Source organism: Argiope bruennichi, chromosome 6, assembly GCF_947563725.1.
Source record: "Argiope bruennichi chromosome 6, qqArgBrue1.1, whole genome shotgun sequence".
Taxonomy (NCBI): domain Eukaryota; kingdom Metazoa; phylum Arthropoda; class Arachnida; order Araneae; family Araneidae; genus Argiope; species Argiope bruennichi.
In genome coordinates, this window is record NC_079156.1 from 85,337,910 (window position 1) to 85,361,891 (window position 23,982).

The 23,982-nt window shown below is 30.8% G+C and overlaps 1 protein-coding gene across 1 annotated transcript in view; it reads right to left on the bottom strand.

The window, feature by feature from the left end:
• LOC129971809 (dynein axonemal heavy chain 3-like) overlaps positions 1-23,982 on the bottom strand; it is a 131,362-nt gene that overhangs the window by 32,019 nt on the left and 75,361 nt on the right. The window contains exons 52-63 of the mRNA XM_056085785.1: positions 22,598-22,858; positions 21,454-21,655; positions 18,425-18,624; positions 18,244-18,348; positions 15,945-16,130; positions 14,172-14,252; positions 13,304-13,465; positions 12,530-12,690; positions 5,813-5,970; positions 3,744-3,898; positions 2,730-2,936; positions 1,751-1,867 (exon numbers count right to left, since the gene is read on the bottom strand). Of these exons, the coding sequence (XP_055941760.1) occupies positions 1,751-1,867; positions 2,730-2,936; positions 3,744-3,898; positions 5,813-5,970; positions 12,530-12,690; positions 13,304-13,465; positions 14,172-14,252; positions 15,945-16,130; positions 18,244-18,348; positions 18,425-18,624; positions 21,454-21,655; positions 22,598-22,858 (1,995 nt within the window). The remainder of the gene's footprint in view (positions 1-1,750; positions 1,868-2,729; positions 2,937-3,743; positions 3,899-5,812; positions 5,971-12,529; positions 12,691-13,303; positions 13,466-14,171; positions 14,253-15,944; positions 16,131-18,243; positions 18,349-18,424; positions 18,625-21,453; positions 21,656-22,597; positions 22,859-23,982) is intronic.

Sequence of the window (23,982 nt, forward strand, 5' to 3'; positions counted from 1 at the left end):
TATTAGCTTTATCTATATTTAAGAAATGATTCAAACTCATGTAAAAATAATAATAATAAACATAAATCGACTGGAATAAAAAAAATGGGTAATAATTAATATTCAATGGAACTAGCAGCAATACAACACATTTCACTGTTATAAAACAACACATTTAGTAGTTTAACAAAATATTTCTATGTTAGTAATTATATAGAACCTTGAATATCAACTGTTCTCCAACACTCCAAATATCAGCTGATATTTTAAATCAGAGGAAATATTTCTTTAAAATACATTAGACACATCGTAAATATGAAATTCAAAACAACTTGCAATAATATAAAAACATTTTAATAATTTTTAATGAGAAAAATATTTGGTAATAAAAATGCAAAAATTCATAATTTTCACGAGTTATAATTTATCCAAAAAAATATCAAATCAAAACCTTCTAGTAGTATATTGGTGAAACAGAATGTGTATTCAAATTTGTTTATATGAAACAAATAAACGCAAAATCCATCTTTTTTTGCTTTTATAAAATATATTTTTTCATTTTCTTACCATTTATTCAAAAGTGTTTAACAAAATATGACTCTTAAGCCATTCGGCTACAATCCAACCAATTTTTTTTGTCTTCCCTTTTATTTTCTGGCATACGTAGCATAGACAAAGTACAGTAATCGTCAAAAAATTAGAACTCGAGATTTTTATGAAGCTTCATTTTTAGACGCCCCGGAGTTCAAAAACATATTAAAAGATATCCGCCTGTCTGTCTTTGACAAAGATAACTCAAAAAACGCAGTTGAAATTTGGTATACAGTCTTAAAAACTGCAGATTTCTATCAAAGTTGTGTAAAATCAGTTCAGAGGAAGTCAGTCTGTCCGCCTGTTCGAAAATAAGTTAACACAATAATTACAAAATGAAGAGAGTAAAATTCGGTACACAGATTTAACATCTACTGTGTAGACAACTGTCAAATTTTGAGCCAAATTCAACTACGGGTTGACGGTCTGTACTTTCAGAAAAATGCAAACGCGATCATTCAAAAACGCAAGGAGTTAAATATATCAAATTTGGTATGGGATTTTATGACTACAAGTGCAATTTTGGCTAAATTTTTTGTTTCATTGGGTTGAGAAAAACGTGTCTAAAGCGCAAATTCGATTTTTGGATACTATTAACAAATTCCAAGGACTAATCGCCAAGTTAAGATTCAGTAAAACTGCTAAATTCACGCCAAAGGTTAATATTTCATAACTATTGTCCGCCAAAATCATTTAAGGTGTTCTCTGGCATGAAAAGTTTATTAGAGAGTATGCCAGAAATTTTTGTTTAGATCTCTCCCACTGATAATTATATATTATGGAAAAATAAGACAAAATTACAAACTAGCCACTAACATACAAAAATAATCGAAATGTAGCTTTAAGAGAATTCAACTATGATTATAAGAGGAGGAATAGTTTGAAGATGGGGAATGGAATATTTAGAGTAAAAAAATAGTTTTGCTCTTTGAATGTGAATATTGACTGGATAAGCGTAAAGAGATCATTATATCACTTTATGCTTATCTTTATAAAAAAAATCAAAATTATTCTTATTCTTATTTTGACTGCATTAAAAAATGAAGTATATCTCTTTGATATATAGAATCAATTAAATTCTGATTGCTGTATGCATTATTTTTCTGGCAAATAACAGAAGAAGTAAATCATGCGTGGGTATATATACTACTAATAAGTCATTCTATCGAAATAACATCACCTCTTCACATATGTTTTCTAGTGTATTCATCCAACTGGTCGCTAAGTGACAGTTCTGCAGTACAACCCAAGAACCATCTTGCAAAGCTCTATCGATCATCGCCTTGGCAATAGGACCCTAAAAATTATATCAAATGTGAATCAGAAAAACTATAAAATGAAGACATAAATAAAAACAATCAAAATGAAACAATTGACTAAACAGGAAAGGTATAAAAGTAATAAACATACAGAAAATATGTTAAATTCTTATTTATCTTTATGTAATTAAAAATATGCACATTTTTCATATTCTTTATTAAGTAAGATTATGTAATTTCAGAATAGATGAACAATAAACAGTGTTTTCATATTTTCTTCACAATTTTTTTTAAAAACAAAGATTAAAAATATAGATTTAAAATTGAGAAAATATAAAATAAGTTTTTAAAATATCTATAGGAATATTTTTTCTCCTATTCAGATTTTAAAAATAAATCAGATTCAAAAGTAATAAATTTAATAAGGGGTAAAAACTAATCAATACATGAAAATAAAAATTAGTAAGAAAAGACATCAAATTAGAAAAAATTAAACATAATATATGAAGGAAGGAAAAAGCCTAATATTAGAAATATTTTCAAACAATAATAATCAACTATTTGTAATCATATTATTTTATTTCTGTAAATATAATAAAAATTATAATAGTGAAAATATAAGTTATTGAGTAAAATGTAACCTTTTAATCACATAAAATTAAAATGTTTTTTTTTTAACACAATCTTTAAAGATCTATTCAAATACAGTTCTTTATATTTGCACACAAACAAGTAATAATATGATATAATCCTGAGTTACTGCCTATACCATAAGTTTTGAAGAAACAACATGAATTTAAAGCAGAGATAATTTAAATGTATCAACAATAAGAAATTTAATTGCTTTGGCAAACTTAATTGCTGCCCATACGATTAATATTGATTCAAGAGAAATATTACCTGCCCTTGACCCAACGAAATACTCTGGATCTTATTTCCTGTCATACCAATATCTGTAGCAAACTTAAGAAGCGCAGCCATTGGATCTGCTCCTGGTGACAGCACAAAAATAAGAGGAGTGCAACAATTTGAGTCATCATAAGATCCCACTAAATCGAAAGTTGGTGGTTCGATGTAAAACTGTCCCATGTTTTCTAATACAAAATTCTGAAAAAAAGTGTATAAGAAAATCACACTATTTTAATTTAAGTAAAATACAGAAGTTTATAAGAAAGCTTTGAATTAATACATTAATAAGATATATTATTACGATAAAAAAATCTGCGGTTCAGAGTTATTACAGAAGATAGAATACTGAGAGAACCTGCTTATTTCATGTTCCTTTCGTATTGTTGCATTGTAACTATATATTCTTTAATATCATTCATATAAATACGCATGCTCAGATTAAAAGACTTTTTTGATACTTTATCTTGTAGCACCATTTGTTGCTGCACTTTTTTGGAACTTGAGAATCGTTGCCTATTAAGCGAATTCTTTAACCACGAAAAAAGTCAGTTGAAATGAGATTAGGGAATAAAGTAATGTTGAAGTACCTGATGATAACAGTTCAAAACTTGAGGAGGCCTGTTAAGTGACTGAACATATATTCAAAACTTTACTACTATGAGAGATTTTTAATATCTTTAATCAGGAGTTAAGACCATGCGTTGTATGCAGTTAAATGGATAAAAGACGTTCTGCTTAGTGAGTTATATGATCTATCCTGTTTAGCGAATACATTGTTCGGCGGGAAATAGTAAAATTAAATCAGATTTTTTTTAAAAATCTTGAATAGAACATAGTAATATAAATCATCATTCATTAAATTTCCAGTTAAAAATGTTTCTAATAAAAAAATGATTTGTTAATGCTAAACATAAAAAAAAAAGCTCCAGTTATTAAGGAAATTTTATAATTTTTCCCCCAATTTATAGAGTTTGAAATAAATTATGACTATTAAAAAAGGTTTACCTGAACAGCAGGAATGAGTTTATCTGGTCTGAGACACCTCAATACTACCATTTTATAAAGACCGCCCAGCGTTGAAAGTGGAGCAGGGTATGCCATTTCATGAGGATTGAGAGAATCATACACGCTTTTCCACCCAGATACATCGTTTTCAACGCCTGTAAAAATTATGAAAACAAACTGTTCACGAGTATGCATTTTAAATTATATAATAGTTACTTTTCGAGCCAACTTTCTGCCAATAATAAACTTTCTTTTTTTCTTAATATTTTCAGAAAAAATGAATTCATAAGAACATGACAGCTTTAAAAAATCTGTAGAAAATTTTATAACTGCTTATTAATATATTTCGAAAAAAAAATGGAGGGCCATAAAGTATATTAGATCTTTAAATCAATACACTTTATGCAACATATACGTCATTAAAAAGAACTCTAATACAGCTCAACACTCGATTATCCAAAGAACTGGGTGGCATGTTAACTAGGGATAATCTTTAAAATGCACGAGAAAGGGAACTGGAAAATTTTTATTTATAGTAGAGGACAGACTGGATTAAACTCTGAAAGGGCCCTTAAGCAATGCCCCCTTCCCTTCCACAACTTCCAAAACTCGATTCTTTCTTTTTTTAAAAAATTAATTTTAGTGAATATCTATATTAGCAGTTATCAAATAATAACTATTTTGATTAACAGAAATGACAATACATCTTTCAAATAGTAAAAAAAAAAGACGTTTGCCAGAGCTATTGACACGGAAATCAGTCAGTCAACTACTAAAAAGAAGGATCACGCTTGTTTGCAAAGTGAATTTGCAAATTCTACAATTTAAATACTTTTTAATTCTAATTGAACGTATGAACATTATAAATCAAATGAAATCACAAAATTAGTCGTGGGGCCATCCATTACACTAAAGTCGTGGGGTCCAAGGTGATAATACGGCCTTGATAGGGGTCTTATACGTTATTTATAACCCATTACTTAACAAATGATGTTTATAAATTGATAGCCTATTTCAACAGGAAAACACAAGTATTAAAGCACTATTTGAAGTTTTTGTAATGGAAATAATGTAAATGTAATTGAAGTTTTTAATTTTATTTTTAACACAAGCACTTCGGATTTAAGGATGTGTGGAGATTGACATGCGCGAGGATAGAGCGTGGGACGTTGTGGTTCGCAGCCCAGTAACATGATCACGATACAAAAGCAATGGCTCGTGCAGCGTAGTTGTTAACTGGCTTATAAGCTATTCACCACAGACTCTCCCTCCAGTGAGTCGGAAGTGAGACGAACGATATGGCTGTTGAGTGGTGATGTATTAGCTGTTGATTCTAATGCGCCTGTACTTATTTGAGTAGCGCCAAGCGTTATGGCAAGCATGTGTGGGTGAGTGGTTGCTGATGCCGTTGCGCCAAGTGAGTCTGGCGACTTTGGTTGCTGCGTTAAGCGAGTTTGACGACTTTGGTTGCGAGCAGTTGGCGCCACAACAGCTGTACGAAGGTTGAAGGTTCATCGTCCGTGGTCACCAATGTGGAGGATTGAGATGCGCGAGGATAGAACGTGGGACCTTGTGGTTTGCAGCCCAGTAACATGACCACGATACAAAAGCAATTGCTCATGCAGCGTAGTTGTTCACTGGCTTATAAGCTTTTCATGAAAAGCTTCCTGTAAGATGGTTGGTCCTCGCTACCTGGGTGCTTACAGAAATGGTGTGGTGTCAACTACCCCTACCGATGATGGGAGGTATCTCCCACAGGAGGAGTTATACCATAGCCAATCATAGTCCTTAGAGCTCAACCACAGGTCTCGCCAATGCTGGTGTGTTGGCCCGGTCTAAATATTTTTTTGTGTGCCTCAGAGCAGGTTGGAGTAGTCAACTAGTTATAATTTTTTGAAAGCAGCAATACGATATTCGAGAGTTCATTATATCTGCACGAAAATTATTCATTAATGCCATCTTTTTCTGTTAATTGAAGATTATGCCTTCAGTATCCGAAAATTTACTCTATGATTCGCATTCAGTGCAGTGGAAATTTAATGTGTATAAAATTTCTAAAATATACTTACTCTCTCTTAAAGTTCCCAATTCTGGTAAGCTGGATGCTCTAACTATTTCAGACCAAGCTCGATCTGTAAGCCACTCTGGGCAAGGGTTAGGATAAGGATTCTCCAATGCAACTCCACCGGTTAATAGAAATCTCCATACTTCCTCATCCACTTCACCCCTGAAATATACAATGTATAGTAGACCAAAAAGTTCATGCATACGAAAGCATTCGAAGTAGTAAATCGAGATCTGAAATCACTTAAAAAAAGATATATAAATAATATCACATCTTTAAAAAAACATATTGATCTCAAATCGGTAGAGTTAAACATGCAGAAATAAATGCAATTAAATATTTTTAAAAATTGTACAAAAAGAAAGCATATATGCAAGCGCAAAATGAAAGCAAAAACCAGTTAAAGAATTATATTTTAAAAGAAATAATCTTAATTCTTAATATACCTTAATTGAATCAATGTATCTATATTATATTTATAGCAAAATGTAAAAATTAATACATTGCAATAAAATCTATTTTAAAAGAAAACTACATTTTATCCTATTTTACGAATTACTGAATACACAAACCTGAATTAAATATTTACAGAAAAAAGAACAAAATAATTTCGCTTGTCAATAAAAGCAGGAAAAAGGTTTTCTATTCATAAAATACACAGTAAACAAATCAATGTAAATTGCGTTACAAATAATCCCCCAATTTTCTTTAATAAATTAATTATCTAATATATAAAAATCTCGTGTCACGGTGTTTGTGTTCGTACTCCTCCAAAACGGCTCGACCGATTTTCACGAAACTTTTTATGTGTATTTGGTAGGTATGAGAATAGGTCGTGAAGTATATTTCGCAACGCTAGGTAATTAGGGGTTCCTATCCACGTTCACTGATGAGATCAACGCTTGCTTGAAATCATCACCACTGTGGCGTAATGCTTGTTGAAAAAGTCCAGTTAAAAATAAACATGCGCGTCCAAATTCTACAAGATCTATCTGCTGACACATTCTTTGACAAATTGTTAGATATCGGCGATGGAAAAGTTGAATGTACTATGAAAATACTGGATGCATAAAATTGCCCACTCATTTCTGCACTATCGTTGATTCGCAAAACGCTCTCATTGACCGCATATTTCCCGATGTACGCACAAAATATATAAACCATGCGTGGCTGAAAGAAAGACCCATTTGGCTCCAAAAATGTGGACGTCGATGATTTAAACTTCAAGATACAAGCGACTTGATATCATATACAGTCGATACAGTTCGATCGATACAGTTTGAGATGCTAACGAAGCTGTAAATTGTCCAGCAGAGTTTTTGAACTCACTGGATTTGTCAGGCATGTCACCACACCTTCTACGACTGAAAGTTGGATCTCCGGTTATTTTATTTCGGAATTTGAACCCACCATGGCTGTGCAATGGCACGCGATTGGTCATTAAAAAATTGATGAAAAATTTTATCAAAGCCACCATTTTGAATGGCAAATTCTGAGCGGAAAATGTTTTGCTGCCACAAATTCCAATGATTCTCACAGACGTGCCAATTGAATTCAAACGCGTTCAATTTCCTATTAGACTGGCATTCGGAATGACAATCAATAAGTCGCAAGGTCAAACGATGTCTGTTTGCGGCTTAGATTTGGGACCACCATTTCACACGGACAATTATATGTGGCATGTTCTCGCATGGGCAAACCATCGAGCTTATTTGTGTTGGCTAAAGACGGACTGAGAAAAAATATCGTACACTGAATTGCACTTCGAAATGAATATTGATTTTCTTTATTTCATTTTTATACTTTAGGATAAAAAAATATATTATTTTTTTTTCACTTTACGTTTAACTTTTAAGAGATCAAACAATGTATATGTTCGTTACGTTAATGAAATACATCGTATTGAGAAAATGAATGGTTGGTGTTTTTTTTGTTTTTATCGGAGATCATCGTCTACAGCGCTCCCTTCCTCTTTCTGTCATGGATGCCATCCCCAAACACTTACAATACTTTCGTTATTTTCTAACAACCAAAATATTCACTTGAAATAATTTATATGGCAGAACAACGTTTGCCGGGTCAGCTAGTCAGTTTCTAAAATATTATTAGAAGGACGGATCAAGTGAAAACGAAACAGTAGTTATAATTTGGTATATTTCTGTGTAAATGTGAGAAAACGGTACGTAGTATTTTTTTGTAACTTAAAGTTCAATGTTTACCTAGGTCGACTCTGGAAGGTCGATGTGCTACCAAAGTTTGGTTTTTTCTAATTAATTTTGTTTCGCTCACCTTTTCGTGTTTAACTTCTGGACATTTGGTAAGCTTTTTTGGCTCTAATTTCTTGTATTTATATTTATTTACTGAAGAGCTGCAACGTCTTCACTATTTAAGACTGAGTCACCCAGCTTTTATCGCTTCGAACTCGTCTCCTGAAAATGATACTGATCCAAAAATGCAGGCTTCGGCAAACATTAAAATGCATCATACTTCAAATGAAAATTTCTTTAAGAGTGGAAAATCCACTAACGAACTCATTATCCGTATTGGCCAAAGACAATATGAGGAAATAAACATAATTGTGTCCAACAAAGATGCTGCATCTAAAATCCCTCGATTGAACCCACTCCTTATCCGATCCTACATTAAACAGAACATAAATCGGCACAGCAATATTTTGAATTTAAAATTTACAAGGCAGGGAAAGATCATTTTCACGACATCGGATCCCGTGTGCGCAGTCCAAATTTTAAGCTTAGAAAAAAATTCTTGACAACCCCATCTCGACCGGTGTTATTTGGGAAAATTGTGACAGATAGATTCTTAATGTTTGATAAACCCACAAAAACTTCGCTTGAAGAGCTGGGAAGATGTTGTCTTGGCCAGACTAATCAGCAAAACAATTATAACACCAGGACTGTTGAATCGTTTTAATCTCCATAATGATCCCCTCCTTTGTCACGAATGTAATAACATATTGAAATGATATTGGTTCATATAACGCATATATATATATATATATCTGTGTGTGTGTGTGTGTTCATATAATGATATTGAACACATAATTCTCTCGTACAAAAAGTATACATATTATAGAGACAAATTGTGGATTTTTCTACAGTTAGATAAACAAGATATCTCCTTCAAAAATGTTTTGGATAAAACAATTGCAAACAAGGCTAATCTGCAAGTTTCTCTTCAAGCGATGAAGCATTTCAATATCTACTAACTTTATTAACCACATTCTGTTCAAACTTTTTTTTTTAAGTCTCTTTTCTTTATCACCATTCCGTGTTGCGGGAACGCTCCATCTTATTTACCTCTTCTTTCCACTGGAATTCCCGAATATATACTAAATGGCATCAGCGGAACGGCTTTATTGTAACTGTTAACTGACTGAAACTTCAGTCTGTTTTTGTGTGTGTGTGCGCGCTCTCTGGTGTTTATTGATGAAACTTTTTTTTGCTCTCTCCATCTGGAAACATGGGATAACAGCCATTGATGCTATAAATCCCAATATCTTACTTCTTTCAAGTTCAAGTTGAAAACGGTATGTAGAGGTAGGGAAGGAAATTACAAAGACAACTCCTATTGCGTAACGGAACTACATTTCATCAAAATAATCGCATGCAACCACATGGTATGTACTGTTTATCAACCAACAATATTGACAAGCATGCACTCAGTTACTGCTTCATCTATGTCTTCAGTCTGTTTTCGGTTAAAAAAGAGCAATGGGATGTTACTCGATTTTAATTGTGAGAAGTGTTGAATTTCAAGAATGGCATTGGCGAATGAAGAAGTGTACGGTGAAAATATTAGAACGTGATGACGACAAGCACTAGGCTATTTTGAACATGGTTCGGGAGAGGAATCAGGCTTCTTCAAAAGATTGTCAACTTGAAGATTTGGCGTGGATGGAAGTATATACAATAATCGACCAAACTAACCTATCTATACTATGCATCATAATGGTGAGAAGATGGTCAACTATACATTCTATTATAGATTTTTAAGCAAGATTAGTACAAACGTTTTCGTATCCTCAGAAGCGGTTTTGCTCCTGCATGGTCACTCGCACACTAAATAAAGTCGAATAAATAAGAAGTTTATCTTGGACAATGTTGGAACATACACCATTTAATTCCGATCTTCCATCATGCAATTTTGACGAGTTTGTTCCATTGAAAAAGTTTTATAATGTCCCCCTTCTTTATTCAAACAGCAAAATCATGGACACTATTCGAATCTTTTCCAGTCTGTTCCAAACAATTTATAAAATTATTTAAGATATTTACCTCTTAATGAATCAGTGAGACAAGTATTTATATAATTTTGATGATATTTTTTTTTTAAATAAACAATGCCATTTCATTCATATTTCGTTTTTATTTCATTCATTCTTGTACTAGCAGTACCCGCACAGCGTTGCCCGCGGTGGAAAAATATCCAAGGAAATATCCGTGGATATCCAAGAGGAAAAATTAGTTTCAACTTAAGTCTAGCCTCCACCTGATATGAAGTGAGCATGTTATGCAACATCAAACAGACATAATAAAACTATAAAATAACTATAAAACAATTTTTTATAACACACATTCAGAAATATTTAGGGCTAAGCTTTGATATATACAGTGGTGGCCAAAAGTGTGGACATTTTTTGAAAGTTTCATGTTTTTCAACTTTGCTTGCTTGTAGAATATATTAATTTTCACTTAAATACAAATGTTTATATATCAAATTGAAGGTAATTTAATGTAGGATTTAATAACAAAAACAGTATTACAATATCTGTATTACAAACAAAGTTGCGCTAATTTTAGTAAGATGTATCTTAGATTTGCATTTTTTTAAAGTGATACTTACACAATCGATACTTAGTAGGATAACCCTTATTTTTTAAGACAGCTTCACAGCGTATTTTCATCGAGTGAACGAGTGTTTAGAGTTCATCTTTCGGAATAACATGGTGCCAAGAATCAATTACAGATTCAATAAGTTGTCTTTTATTGGATGGACGTTTTTGTCGTACAAGAATTTTCAAACGTCGCCACAAATTTTCAATTGGATTGAGATCAGGATTGTTTCCTGGCCTTGGTAATACATATATGCCTTTATTTTGAAACCATGCTTTGCATACTTTTGCTGTGTGGCATGGAGCTGAATCCCGCTGAAAAATAAATGGTGCTTTGTTGGTGAAGAAATCCCTGATGGAAGGTATCAATTTTGCTTCCAGGACAGTTTCGATGTATTTTTTGGCATTCAGAATGCCATCAATCACTTGAATTCGGCCCACACCATTTGCAGACATACATGCCCAAATCATGGCATTTGTTGTTGTTTTCATAGTTGCTTCAATGCAATGAGGATGAAGCGCTTCACCTACTCTACGTCTCACGTATTTTTTACCATCGCTACCAAAGAGCGATATTTTAGTCTCATCGCTCCAGATTACTTGCTTCCATTGATTTTCTGACCATTTAATGTGTTCTTTTGCCCATTTAACTCGTTTTTCGCGTTGCTTTTGATTTAAATATGGTTTTTTTTCCCTTAGAATTCTAGCTTGTAGTCCAAATCCTGATAACCTTCTTCTTATTGTTCTTGAACTTACTGCAATACCCGCTGCACTCATTTCACATCTAATGGCATCTGATGAAATTTTTCTATCTTGAAGGCATAGCCGTTTAATTTTTCTACCGGCAGTAGAACTTGTGCATTTTTTTCGGCCTGATTTGGCCTTATTTCCCACTGATTTCGTTTTTTCGTAACGTAAACAGAACTTTCGTACACCAGAACAAGTCACTGAACCACCAACTTGTCTTGCAATTTCAGCATAAGAGAGGCCATTTTCTCTCAATATGACAATTCGGCTTCTTTTTGTAGATGTCCAATCAGATCTTCTTGTTGGTGACATAGTTTAAAATTAGTTTAATTAAAAAAAAGGACTTAAAATATTAAAAAACAGCAGTACTCTATTTAATTGTACTAGTATGCATCATTCCGCAAAATATTTCCACAACAATAACTCTTTTACCATCCAAATAATCTAAACTATAGTTACAGACATTTGATTGGTCCTCAGAACAGTTTTGTGATTGGCTAGTACGCTTTTATTACAAAACATGTCATTGTTCAAAACGACTTGTGTTTGTTTGTTCTACTAAAATAAGCGTAACTTTTTTTGTAATACAGATATTGTAATACTGTTTTTGTTATTAAATTCTACATTAAATTACCTTCAATTTGATATATAAACATTTGTATTTAAGTGAAAATTAATATATTCTACAAGCAAGCAAAGTTGAAAAACATGAAACTTTCAAAAAATGTCCACACTTTTGGCCACCACTGTATAGTCTTTGGCGCCTTGCGAGGTTGGCAATTTTTCAGTGGCGCTTTTGCTACCATTACGCTATTGCTGCCCTTCGCGCAATTCAAATTTTCACACATAACTAATTAAATAAAAAAAAATAATTTAATTCCCCACCAAATAAAACGCCTGAATAAAATAAATTATTTCCATATTATAATTTAATAATTACAATATGGAAATAATTTTTGACTTCTACAGAGACATTAACACTATTTGCTTTAAAGTGATTGAAGATCATTAATAAATAAAGAAATACAAAAGTTAATTATATTTGACTATTTATTTATACAATTAAAACAACTAAATCTACATACAAAAAGAGTAATTTAGCACAAAAAAGCAATGAATTACCTTCCACGTAAAATGCCAATGCACAGAAGGAAAGAAAAGAGCAACTTATCCTTCTCAAATAGTGATCGACAGACATTTCGATAAATACTGGCAGTGAAGTGATCGTTTAAATTACTGATACGGGTTGCGAGAACAGAAGATGCATCACTGTTTTCAATTGACTGAGAAGAGAAGGGTAAAAGAGTCAGGCAAAGGAAAAGATTAAGAAAAATATGATTAAAAAAAGAGATAGACAGGGAGAAGTACATATTAATTGTTAAAAGAACAGTTAAATAAAAGAAATGCTTATTTTTTAATTCCTATATACAAGGTGGTTAGAAATAAAAAGCACCTGCTTTCTAAGGTATTGTAGAGAGAGAGAAAGAATCAGCTCATTTAAGAACAGGTATTGTTAGCATGTACTTTACTACACGAGGAAAAGAATAATATTAGAAAGGCGGAAAGAAACATTTGTTCATATTTTTATGTCCGAAATTCTGCACATGAGACGATGGAATTACGTATGATAACGAATAAATTACGTTAGTATTAGAAGACTCATGTCTCTCTCATCTGTCTTATCAGTCCCATTTGAAACTATTTTAACTCATTGCTTTCTCTTTTTTGCAAAATGGAAGAGATAAACAATGAACGTTTTTATGCCTTTTTTTTAAAAAAACAACTTTGAATACCCTGCAAACAATATTGTAATTGTAAATACCATCCAGGTATTTTGGCATATATATATATAAATCATGCGCATTTCATTCCAATTAAGATATAAAACTTTCTTACCTGGTGGTATAATGAAATAAACCATGCCAGCGAATATTGGTACATAGGATCTATGTTACACAGACTGGAAATACAGAAAAAAAGAATCGAAGAATGTACTGCAACTGGCTGATAACCATTGCGCACACCGTCGATTTCTAACTTAGTTTTTTCAGCAACTATCTATGAAAATAAAACAGCAATAAACATTTTAAAGCATTTTTACTAATTAAATTTATAGAAGTTTATGCAACAAAGTCTTGTTAAATATACTTTTATGTTAACACAATTCACAATAAAAAATGTCCTAACATTTTTTTAAATGCATTATTAATGTAATTGTAAAGAGATCGAAACAGTTTTTAATATCTCATAAAGCACAAAAATTTGATGTTAGCTGATTCATTATAAATGAATTTTAACTTAACAAGCTTTAGCTTAATTTAATAGCTTAGTGAAATAAACATCCTACATATTTTGAAGCTACAGGAGGGCTATTCTGGTACTTTGCAATTCTGAACACTGGTCAGAAAACATGGATAACATTCTTTCCAAATTTCTACATGTAGGACATTTATCTACAAGAGAGCCAAGTGCACACCAGACTTTCATATACCGTTTTTATTTGACAGATTATACACAGCAAATTTTTAGTATCAAACTTCAGACCCTTCAGTATCGATAACTTATCATTACATTTGCAATACAATTTAAATTATTATAAATTGTAATTATTACCTAAAATAGTTTCCGTGGAAGTTTATTAAAATTATAAAGCACAAATATACGGAAAATTATTTTTCTTCATATGTTTATCTTTTTAATTAAATCAATTCATAATAAATCTAGATGCAGTTTAGGAAAAAGTTATGAAGCATTTTTTTTTTACCTCTTTAGCTGATATTTCTTCTGAAAGAATTTTTGATGATGTTAGGACTTGACAGCCTGTTTCATCTTCTAGAATATTTCCCTATTAATGGTCATAATAAATACAATGTGTTTTAAGTGGAAATAATTAAAATGACAGAGTAATTTAAAATTTGAAAAAAATTACATTTGTGTAAATTTTTATAAATCTATACTTATAAAAGAAAATACCTGAGTATGAGTTTACAGTATCTAAATGGAACTATTGCATTTATAGTCATTAAATTTGATGCACAGATAGTTCTAATATTAACATAATCCACCCCTCAAATCACCTTAACTTTAAAATTTAAAATAGAAAAAAATTTTTTTAGCTAATATTTTGTTTTATTTTTGGGAAATTTTAATGTTCTAATAATATTCTTTTAAAATTTAGTATAGAAAAATGTTCATCTAATACTTTGTTCTATTTTTAGAAATTTTCATGCTCTAATAATGTTCTCTTAAAATTTAATAGATAAAATGTTTAGAATATTTTGTTCTATTTTGGGAAATCTTTATGCGTTTCTATTGATAACAAGTGGAAAGCCGGCGTCCTGGCCTAGCAGTAGCGCGTCTTCCCCGTCTTCTGGGCGTTCCTGGTTCCTGCGAGGTGTGTGAAAGAGCCCCCCCCCCTCCCCTGTAAAAAGGGGTTGTGCAAGCAAGTGTGTGATTGTGTAATCTTACAATGAGATAGAAGCCAGACTTCTCTACTCGGGTCTTCAGGCGCCTTTACCCTCAGAAGCTACTGCTCAAACTTGGCTTAAATCGCTGACTTCGTCAGCGGTCTTGTCTATGGCAAGTGTCATAAGTAATAACAAGAAGAAAAAATCACGAATCATGGAATAAAACAAACAATTGTTGTTCTACTGACATTTCTTTTCACTGTATAAAAGCAATTTACTGAAAAATGCAAGAAATAGTCTGTTTACCGTTTATAAATTAGTTCAACTTTTTTTTTTTTTTTTTTTTTTTTTTCGCGGCACCATTGGAGAAAATTTTACTTCTTTGTTGATTTGGCTAGGGAACCAAATGAGAAATAATAATCCAAGAATTATAAAAATTAGTTTCACACAATTTAAAATTTTAAAAGCATTGTTCGCATTTAAATTTTGATTTCTTTATCTCCTTCCCCTCCCCCTTTCTTTCTCTTAACTTGCCTTCGTTTTAAATTTTTGTTCCGTAATTTTATCGTCTGCAATTTTGGACATGATATCATTGCAATGAAGAAAAATAAGCTTGCATTAAACTGAAATAAAATTTAATTTCTAATTTTATTTTAATTATTATAATTATAGTTTCTTTTCGGACATTCATCAAGATGTAAGCAGCACTGTGTGAGTATTGTCAGTTTAAATTAAAAGCTTAAGTGTTAAAAGAAAATGATCTTAAGATTTAACACAGCTTGGTACAACATAATACAGCTCTTATTGTAGAGCTAAAAAAATTATAAGCATTTGAAGGAATTGTATTTATCAGAATTTAAAACACAAAAATATTATCAAAAAATCTGTTATTTGAAGAAAGTATAAATTTTTTAGAGCAATCCTACATATAAAAAAATTCAATATTTTTATAGTATAATATAAATAATGTATTCATCACAAATATTCAGAATTTCACTTCTCATGATAACCATTTTTTTTACATAAATTAATTATAACAAATAATTTGCAACAAATCTCAAATCTTTATAATATTTAATAACAGACAATGATGAATTTTATTTATTTTCAACTATAAAATAATTCCATACCTCTGAAGATGATAATACTTCTAGGATACGATCTTCGATTTCTTTCAGGAGGCGTTTATTTTCTGCACTTTCCAAAATCAATTTGTTTTTATTTTCCTCTAAATTAGGATCTTCCTTTGCTGCAACTATGCCCAAGAGCTGATCTTGGAGACCCAAAGGTGTGATCATAAAGTTAATTAACGTTACCTATAAAAAAGAATTATTCATATTTATAACTTAAATGCATATGCATACTATGCAGATTATGCATATTTATAACTTAAATTAAAGTGGTTAAAAATTCATTGAATGAATAGTTTGAAGATTATGTTGTGATATAATGCATGCCAGAAGCTTAAGTACAAGAATACATTTAAAATGGAATTTTAAAAATTCACTTTATTCCTACAACTTATTTAAATGTTTGATAAAACTGCCATTTTTTAAATCACCTTAAACATAATTAACTTTTAAACTCTATTCCTCACCACTGACTGCAAGACAGAGCAAAAGTTACGCAGATTAATGAAATATACAATCAGTTGCATATTCACATGAAACTATGTTAAGTCAGAAGAATTTGGATATTGTTTTGACGCCGATTCAAAATGGCCAAGTCTAAAATATTTTTATATGAGGAAGTATTAATAATCTAATGTATAAATCTATTACATTGTATAGTGTATAATTACGCATAAGAGAAATCTATTTTTGAAAACATAACTACATTAAAAAGATTGATACATGGAATTTATTCAATCTTGTCTCTCTATAAAGACTTTATAGATTTTGTTTAACAACGCCAGTTCTAGCGATAACTGAAGCATTAAAAACTTGACTTCAACTTGGAATTATGTTTTCTGGAATTAAAAACGCAGTTGGAGAACAAATATCAACAAAAACTATTGATAGAATCGTATTTGCAACCTTGAGTTTCATTTTCTGACCTAAATTTTGAAAAGAACCAAGGGAGATAGTGACAGATTGTTAATAGAATGAGAAGTGTTTTGTTTTTAAACCCTAGTTTCCCTCAGAGATTGGCAGAGACATTTGTAGATCATTTATTAATTTGTTACAAAAATATCGGTATTGGATTTCGGATTGGATCGCTCATATATGACCTTAATAAATTAGCCCTGAGGCCTTTAGGGGGCTCATTAGTCATTTTCACACTTGTAAAAAAGCTTATATCAATAGGCTTCCTTTAAAATATATCAGAATTAACCAAAAATTAGGTCGCATAATATAATTAGAAATATTATACTTAAAATGAAAAGTAACTAATGAGAAGTGTTTTGTTTTTAATCCCTAGTTTCCCTCAGAGATTGGCAGAGACATTTGTAGATCATTTATTAATTTGTTACAAAAATATCGGTATTTTCAGGATGACAGTACTTTAATCCATGTTTTTAAATCTATGTCACAGAGGTTTAAATCCAACGTGTTATTTTGAACAAACTGCAGCGAAGTCCAACTTTCTGGAAATCCCATGGAGAAAGTAAGGAATAAGCATAAATTTTTACATCATTAAATTAATAAACATTATTTGTCAGTTACAGAATTTAAATCAGCCAATTCATTTGCCTTTTTGGCTTCAATTAAAACTAGAAATAATACAGAAATGATATGTAAAGTGTATTTTAACTGACTGACTTACTGATCTAAAAGATCAAAAATCAAGTATCAGCAATTTTATTTTAATTCGATAGTAAAAAATAAATGTCTCGTGTACGAAGACTTTTGACAAACTTTTTCCTTTGCTAAATTCGATGATTAAAAAATTGAAATGATATGAAGGAAATATAATTTTAAATCCATAGTTCTCAGCAAATGTAAATAGTAACTTAAATAAAGAGAAATTTTAAACTTTTATTTTGAAATGATTATATGAATACCCGCTAAAAATATATCTGAAAATAAGTGTAATATAATAAGTGTGAGTAATAATTGTGTAAGTGTAATATAATAAGTGTCATAAAAAAGTAACCAAGCATTTTAAAATGTTTTACTTTCTTTTGAAATAATTTATTATTTCTGCTTATGTGAGCTTAAAAAACAAATCTGAAGTGAAAATTTATAAAATTATAGTTAATAAAGTTATGTGTTTAAAATATCTTAGAATGGTTTTAAACTTTTCCAGAAATACTAAAACGTAGTAAAGTAATGACTGGAATTGTACCAGCAGCAATATTTTCCAAAATAATTAAAATTTCTATAATGCATTCATTTCTATTTATGGCTCCTTTTAAAGAATAAATTAAATGAAATATGTTAATTATTACATAATAATTTCTAATAATGACTATTAAAAAATATGTACCTTTACAGATATTTCAGGCAAATAATGAGGATTTTGAAGTCTAGTTGTTATATAGAATCTGAAATCTTGAGAATAAGGAACCACATTATCTCCAACTTTAATCATCTGCAAAATTTTATGGAAGTTATGAAAATAGAGGCTTTCACATCTGTTAATTCATTGAAATGAATAAGAATCGTACCTCCATGCCTCCTTCTTTAAAAACAGCTTTTGTTAATATTGGTTCTAATACAGGGTCCAAATCTTCGCCGACATTTTCTAACAATACAGGATGCCCAAATTGCAAAGCTGATTCTAAGACTCGAATGTAATTGCTATCTGTTAATTTAATAACATGCAAATCTTTCTTTTCCATATTCTTAATCCATTTACTTGCCTGACCTAAAATTCAAATATCAAAAATATTTAACATTAAAAGCAAAAATATTAATAAAATTAATAATGAACACATGAAATACTATACAATATATGAGTAAAGGGAAAAAATAAGATGGTAATATATATAATTTTTCTCTAAAATTATAATATCGTGATGATGCTGGGGAAGATATATAGGTGGTGTGCAAAATAATGAAAAATCACAAACAAATTTAAAAAAATAAAAGTTAAACTTTTAAAATCAAATGCAAGCTATCTTTAGCATAGATAATAGACTGAATAAATTGAAGAATTGGATTATCCAAATCCAGAATGAAGTGTAAGTCATATCACTGACGCCCGAAGGTTATGTTATGAAGTTGACGCCCGAAGGTTATAAATTGTTTTGTTATGATGATGTTTTGAAGGTATAAATGATTAAATAATGATTAATAAATGATTAAAAAAGATACTACCGGAAGAAGTCTTCCCTAAACTTTCTTGCTATTCTATAATGAAGGTATTATTACACCTCCTCTCCCCGCATAAAAATTGGGAAAGCCGCAAATGTTCAGATTTTAAATTTAATTTAATTTTAGATTTCTAAAAGTTATGTGTATGGATTTCGCCCAAATTTGATAGAACACATTTACACATTTGGTATTAAGATCTTATTCTGACCTCTTTTTGAGTTATTCACAGGCAGTTAAAACGATGAATAGAAAGAGATAAATATATACAATTTTTTTTTTTTTTTTTACTTAGGCCTATCGATCTAAGCAAGTCTTGATCGTTGAGGTAAGTCATCCATCTGACTCTCCGACCCGCCACAAAGGCACACGGATTTAAACCATAAAACTGAATGACCGAACCGCCGCTAGGGCAACACTGGCGGGAACTGTAGTTGAGTCCTAAGGGCCATCACCGGTCACGGTCCAACCCTTTGCTAAGGAAGAACGTCCCGTCATCGATGCGAGGAGCCACACCCTATCTTTTCGCGTACCCTCCAGGGTGGTGAGAACCACCACCATGCTGGAAGCTTTAAATCCTCATTTCGAGGTGCCCCCTTGGGGGTAGGGCAGGATGAAGTATAAAGAAACATTAACCAATTTTTTATGAAGAAATTGTAAAGGGATCCATAGAAATGATTGAAAAGATAGTAGTTACGAATTCTCTTCTTCAAAAGAGAATGACTATATTCTTACGGTAGCTCAATAATGGCAAAAAGTTGGAATGTGACATGGGAGAAATTTGATTCCAAGTCTTTAAATCTATGTCTTGACAAACTTAGATACATGGTTGAACAGTTATCATCTTAAAACGCTGTGTTTCCATACGAAACCATTTGGCTGCAGCTGTTTGGCTAAGATGCGCACATAACTATCCTCAGGTTACTTATAGAGAATAGCAATCCAGCTCATACGCTTGTGTAAAAATAAATTGTGTATAATGATTCTCTCCGTCTGGTGCCATGACCACAATAACTTGCATGCATCAATCAATCACATTTTGAGAGCATGCACGAAGAAACGACGTTTTGCATTCACTTCAGTAAAAAGAGGTTTCTGGCATTGCTGCTTTGCCGTAGATTTTTTATTCGTTCAATTCTGTTCAAATTATTTTTCATTGAAGCGAGATTAAGCAAATGTTGGTTGAGTTTTGAGTTTATTTCAGTTGTGGCTATCTTCTTATTGGAACTTAAAATCCGCGCCAACATGCAACGACCTCTTTCACTAAACTTTGGTTTTCATCCAATTATTTTTGGCTTAAGTATCAATAAATCTTGGTCCAAGCCGTTTTGCCTAGTTTTATGCAATCGTCGACTTGGATATTTTATAGTTTTAGATGCAAACACTCTCAGCAGCGTGGTTAACAATGTTTTACCACATCTGATATTCTCCCTGAAAAATAATTATAAAAGAAAACAGTGATAACAGCTTCATAACAGGTTCTGACAGTAGACTGTATGTTACAACTAGTGCGCGCGCACACACACACACAAACTTAGTGCTAAAACTTGCATGTCATTATTACATCATCCTTCTGCGAAGTCTGTCCATTATTTTGTCAACCTATAATATATGCATATACACCAAAACGAAATCAATCACATATAAATGTTTTTTGTAACAGCAATATATTTATAAATTCTATGTCCTGCAAATTGTTGACACGACTGTAAAGATCTGTTAGAGATTTGTTTGATATTTCAACTGCATTATCAAGACATTAACATTAAAATAATCTCGATGAACTGAATTGTTAAAATCTGCAGCTGCTGGCACTTTTGGGGTCTTTTTTTTAAAAAAAAAATCTTATAACACATACTTTAAATATATTACTTGTTAAAGATAAATTTTAGATTTAATTTGATTCCATTTTGGAGAAAATAAATATAAAAGTAAACCAATAAAATATAAAGAACTCTAAATATAAAACATAGACAAATAAACTTTCAAATTAGAAATAATGTTCAAATATTACAAAACTAATTTTCCTCTTTTAATCAAAACAAATATTCAGCTCTAAATGCTATATAAGCACAATTATGATCTATTGTATGCTTAATTGAATCAATAAATTAACTTAAACCTATTGTTTACTTATGAAAGCTTTTGTAGTTCTGAACTCAATATAGAAAGAATCGATAAACGATGATAAATGTATATCATTATTAAAATAAAATTATATAAAATTTTAACAATGATTTCTGATAAAAACAAAGAAACAGGCGAGAGAAATTTTGCATACACAATATATCATTTTTTATGCGTACAATAATAGTTAAATATAAAATAATATACTTCTATCACTTTATAAAACCATGTACAGATATATGATAAAGAGAAATACCTTGAGGATCTATTAACAATGGCCATCTTCTTCCAAACTTAACGATTATGCTGTTTTCGACTGAAAAGTTGTCCACAGGTAATCCAGATATCTGCCAGCTTCTTATCAAAACCGGTTCACCTAAAGTTTCAATGACTGAAAAGGTTTCTGAGCAAGGGATGCCAGATTCTTTGCACAAATCAAGCCAAGAGGATATGCATTCCTAAAAAAATAATAAGAATAAAATACTAAACAAATGTACTAGTTTTTCATAAAAGTTTTGTTCTTATAAATTCACCATAAAATACAAAATAATCCATTCAAAATGCAATTTTTATATGATGAAATGGAACTTCTTAAACTATGAGTCCCACAGGCAAAATTGAAATCTCAAAAATTCTTATAAGGCCACTGTTTTAGGATTATTCAAAATTTATAAGTAAGAAAATTATCCTTCTTTAAAAAATTTGTTTAGAATACTTTGTACAAAAAATATAATTGAATTTCCTTTAAGTTATTCGAAATTACAACACATTACGACGCATGTATCATGCTGAATCACTCACTCACAGGATATAGAGCATTTTAATTGATTAATGGAGAAGAGTTCACACAAAATTAAGCTCTAAAATGCAATAAGCTTTGTATGTTAGTTATATAAACATATAAAAATATAATTAATATAAATAAATGCTGATGAAACTCGAAGGTTTTCTTCTTGTTTGTTCAATTATATATTTTTTAGAAAAATGTGGCCAGAACGGTCTTTTTTTTTCCGACCCAAATAAGAATCCTGGATACAAAAAGGTTAAGCGTGTTTTATAATTAAACAAAAAAAAATCGAGCCTGTATAACCATGGTTTCTGGTTTTTAATACAGCCCCAGATATTAATAAATTACACACATTTTTAGTTAATTGGATGTCATAATAATAATTAAAAAACACCTCAAAATTAAATAAAAAAAAAAATACAAGCCAGCATTTATCCAATCATGCAATTTTCACATCGAAAAATTATAAATATCAATTCTACAAAACAGAAAATAAATTATGACTCTATGTTTTAACTATAAATTATTTTATAATATACAACAAATAAATAATGCATAAAATAACTTTATAAGAGTTGATATTTTAGTGCTTAAATGCAAATTATATGCTCACTTGACGAAAATCAACAGTAAATGCTCCGAGGTAAGCAATCACACCAGATGACAACAAGACATCGCCGACGATATTGTTAAAAGCAACAGTCAAACTTTCAGCTGCTCCACTCCATCTGTCCTTTTCACCTCCAAGACCTTCAATCATTTTGGTAGCTCTTTCCTTCTTTTGTTCGCACAGTTCTAAATTTTCTTCCAAATCTTTCTTTTCTTTAGTTTTACTGGTAAACGTGTCATTAAGTTCTTGCAGTTTATCAGTCACCTGTAAATATGCAATTATAAAAATAAAGCAAAATATAATACTCCAAGAAATACATAAAACATAAGCATTAGTGATTATAAGACGTAGTAAAGAATTAATAGACATTAATTTGTCCAGAAATTAATAATTAGAATAACTTATAATTTATATTTAAAATGAATGGTTTATTCAATAATAGAACAACTGTCTGTAAGATTTGAATAGGGTTTTTGTAATGGAGACAAGTGGTCTTTGAGGATATTATATTTCTACTTTCCAATAACTTAAGCAAACCATAATTTCATTTTCAGACACAAGGTAATGACAAATGATCACAAGCTTACCAGGGATGATTCTCTATTATTTCAACAAGATATTATAGTTTACCCACACATAGAAGACACATCATTGAACCTTCTAATGGTACGCAAAGCATATTGCTGTATTGGAAATGAAACATTACTTTTATCTGAGACATTATTTTTACATTATTCTTATTTTATCTATTCTACTTGCCTTTAAATGAAGTACCATGTATTTTAAAATCACAATATATATTTATAAAACATAGAACATAAAAACATTTTAAAACAACTATTTATAAAACATAGCATTCTTTAGGATATTTATATATTCCTTGGGCTGCATAGTATTACAATTGAATGACAAGATAATATGCAGTAAAACATTTTTATCAGTGGACACTAAAATGCCATTATAAGGATGCAAGCTAGTAAAGATTCCCAGGACTTATCTTTTGAAGCATTTTTTTGTATTTCCATGTTTTGAAAGAGTGAGATTTCTTGAAAAAAGAAAGGATAACCAATGGGAGTGGTTAAAAAAACGTTTTCTACACTCTCTAATAAAAGTGTTATCTCCCATTATTCGCAAAAAATTTTGGATTCTGGATAAAGAAGAGAACGGCTTGCATGGAGTTAGTATACAATGCCATGCAAATATTAACCTTTGACATGAAAAGGAAATATTAACATTTGGCACGAGTTTAGCATTTTTACTGAATTTACCGTGTCATCATTGGTGAGATTTTCGCAATTAATCCCTGGCATGTGATGAATAGTATCCGAAAATCAAACTTGTGTTTTTTTAGACATTTTTTTCAAACCAATTGAAACCATAATTTAACA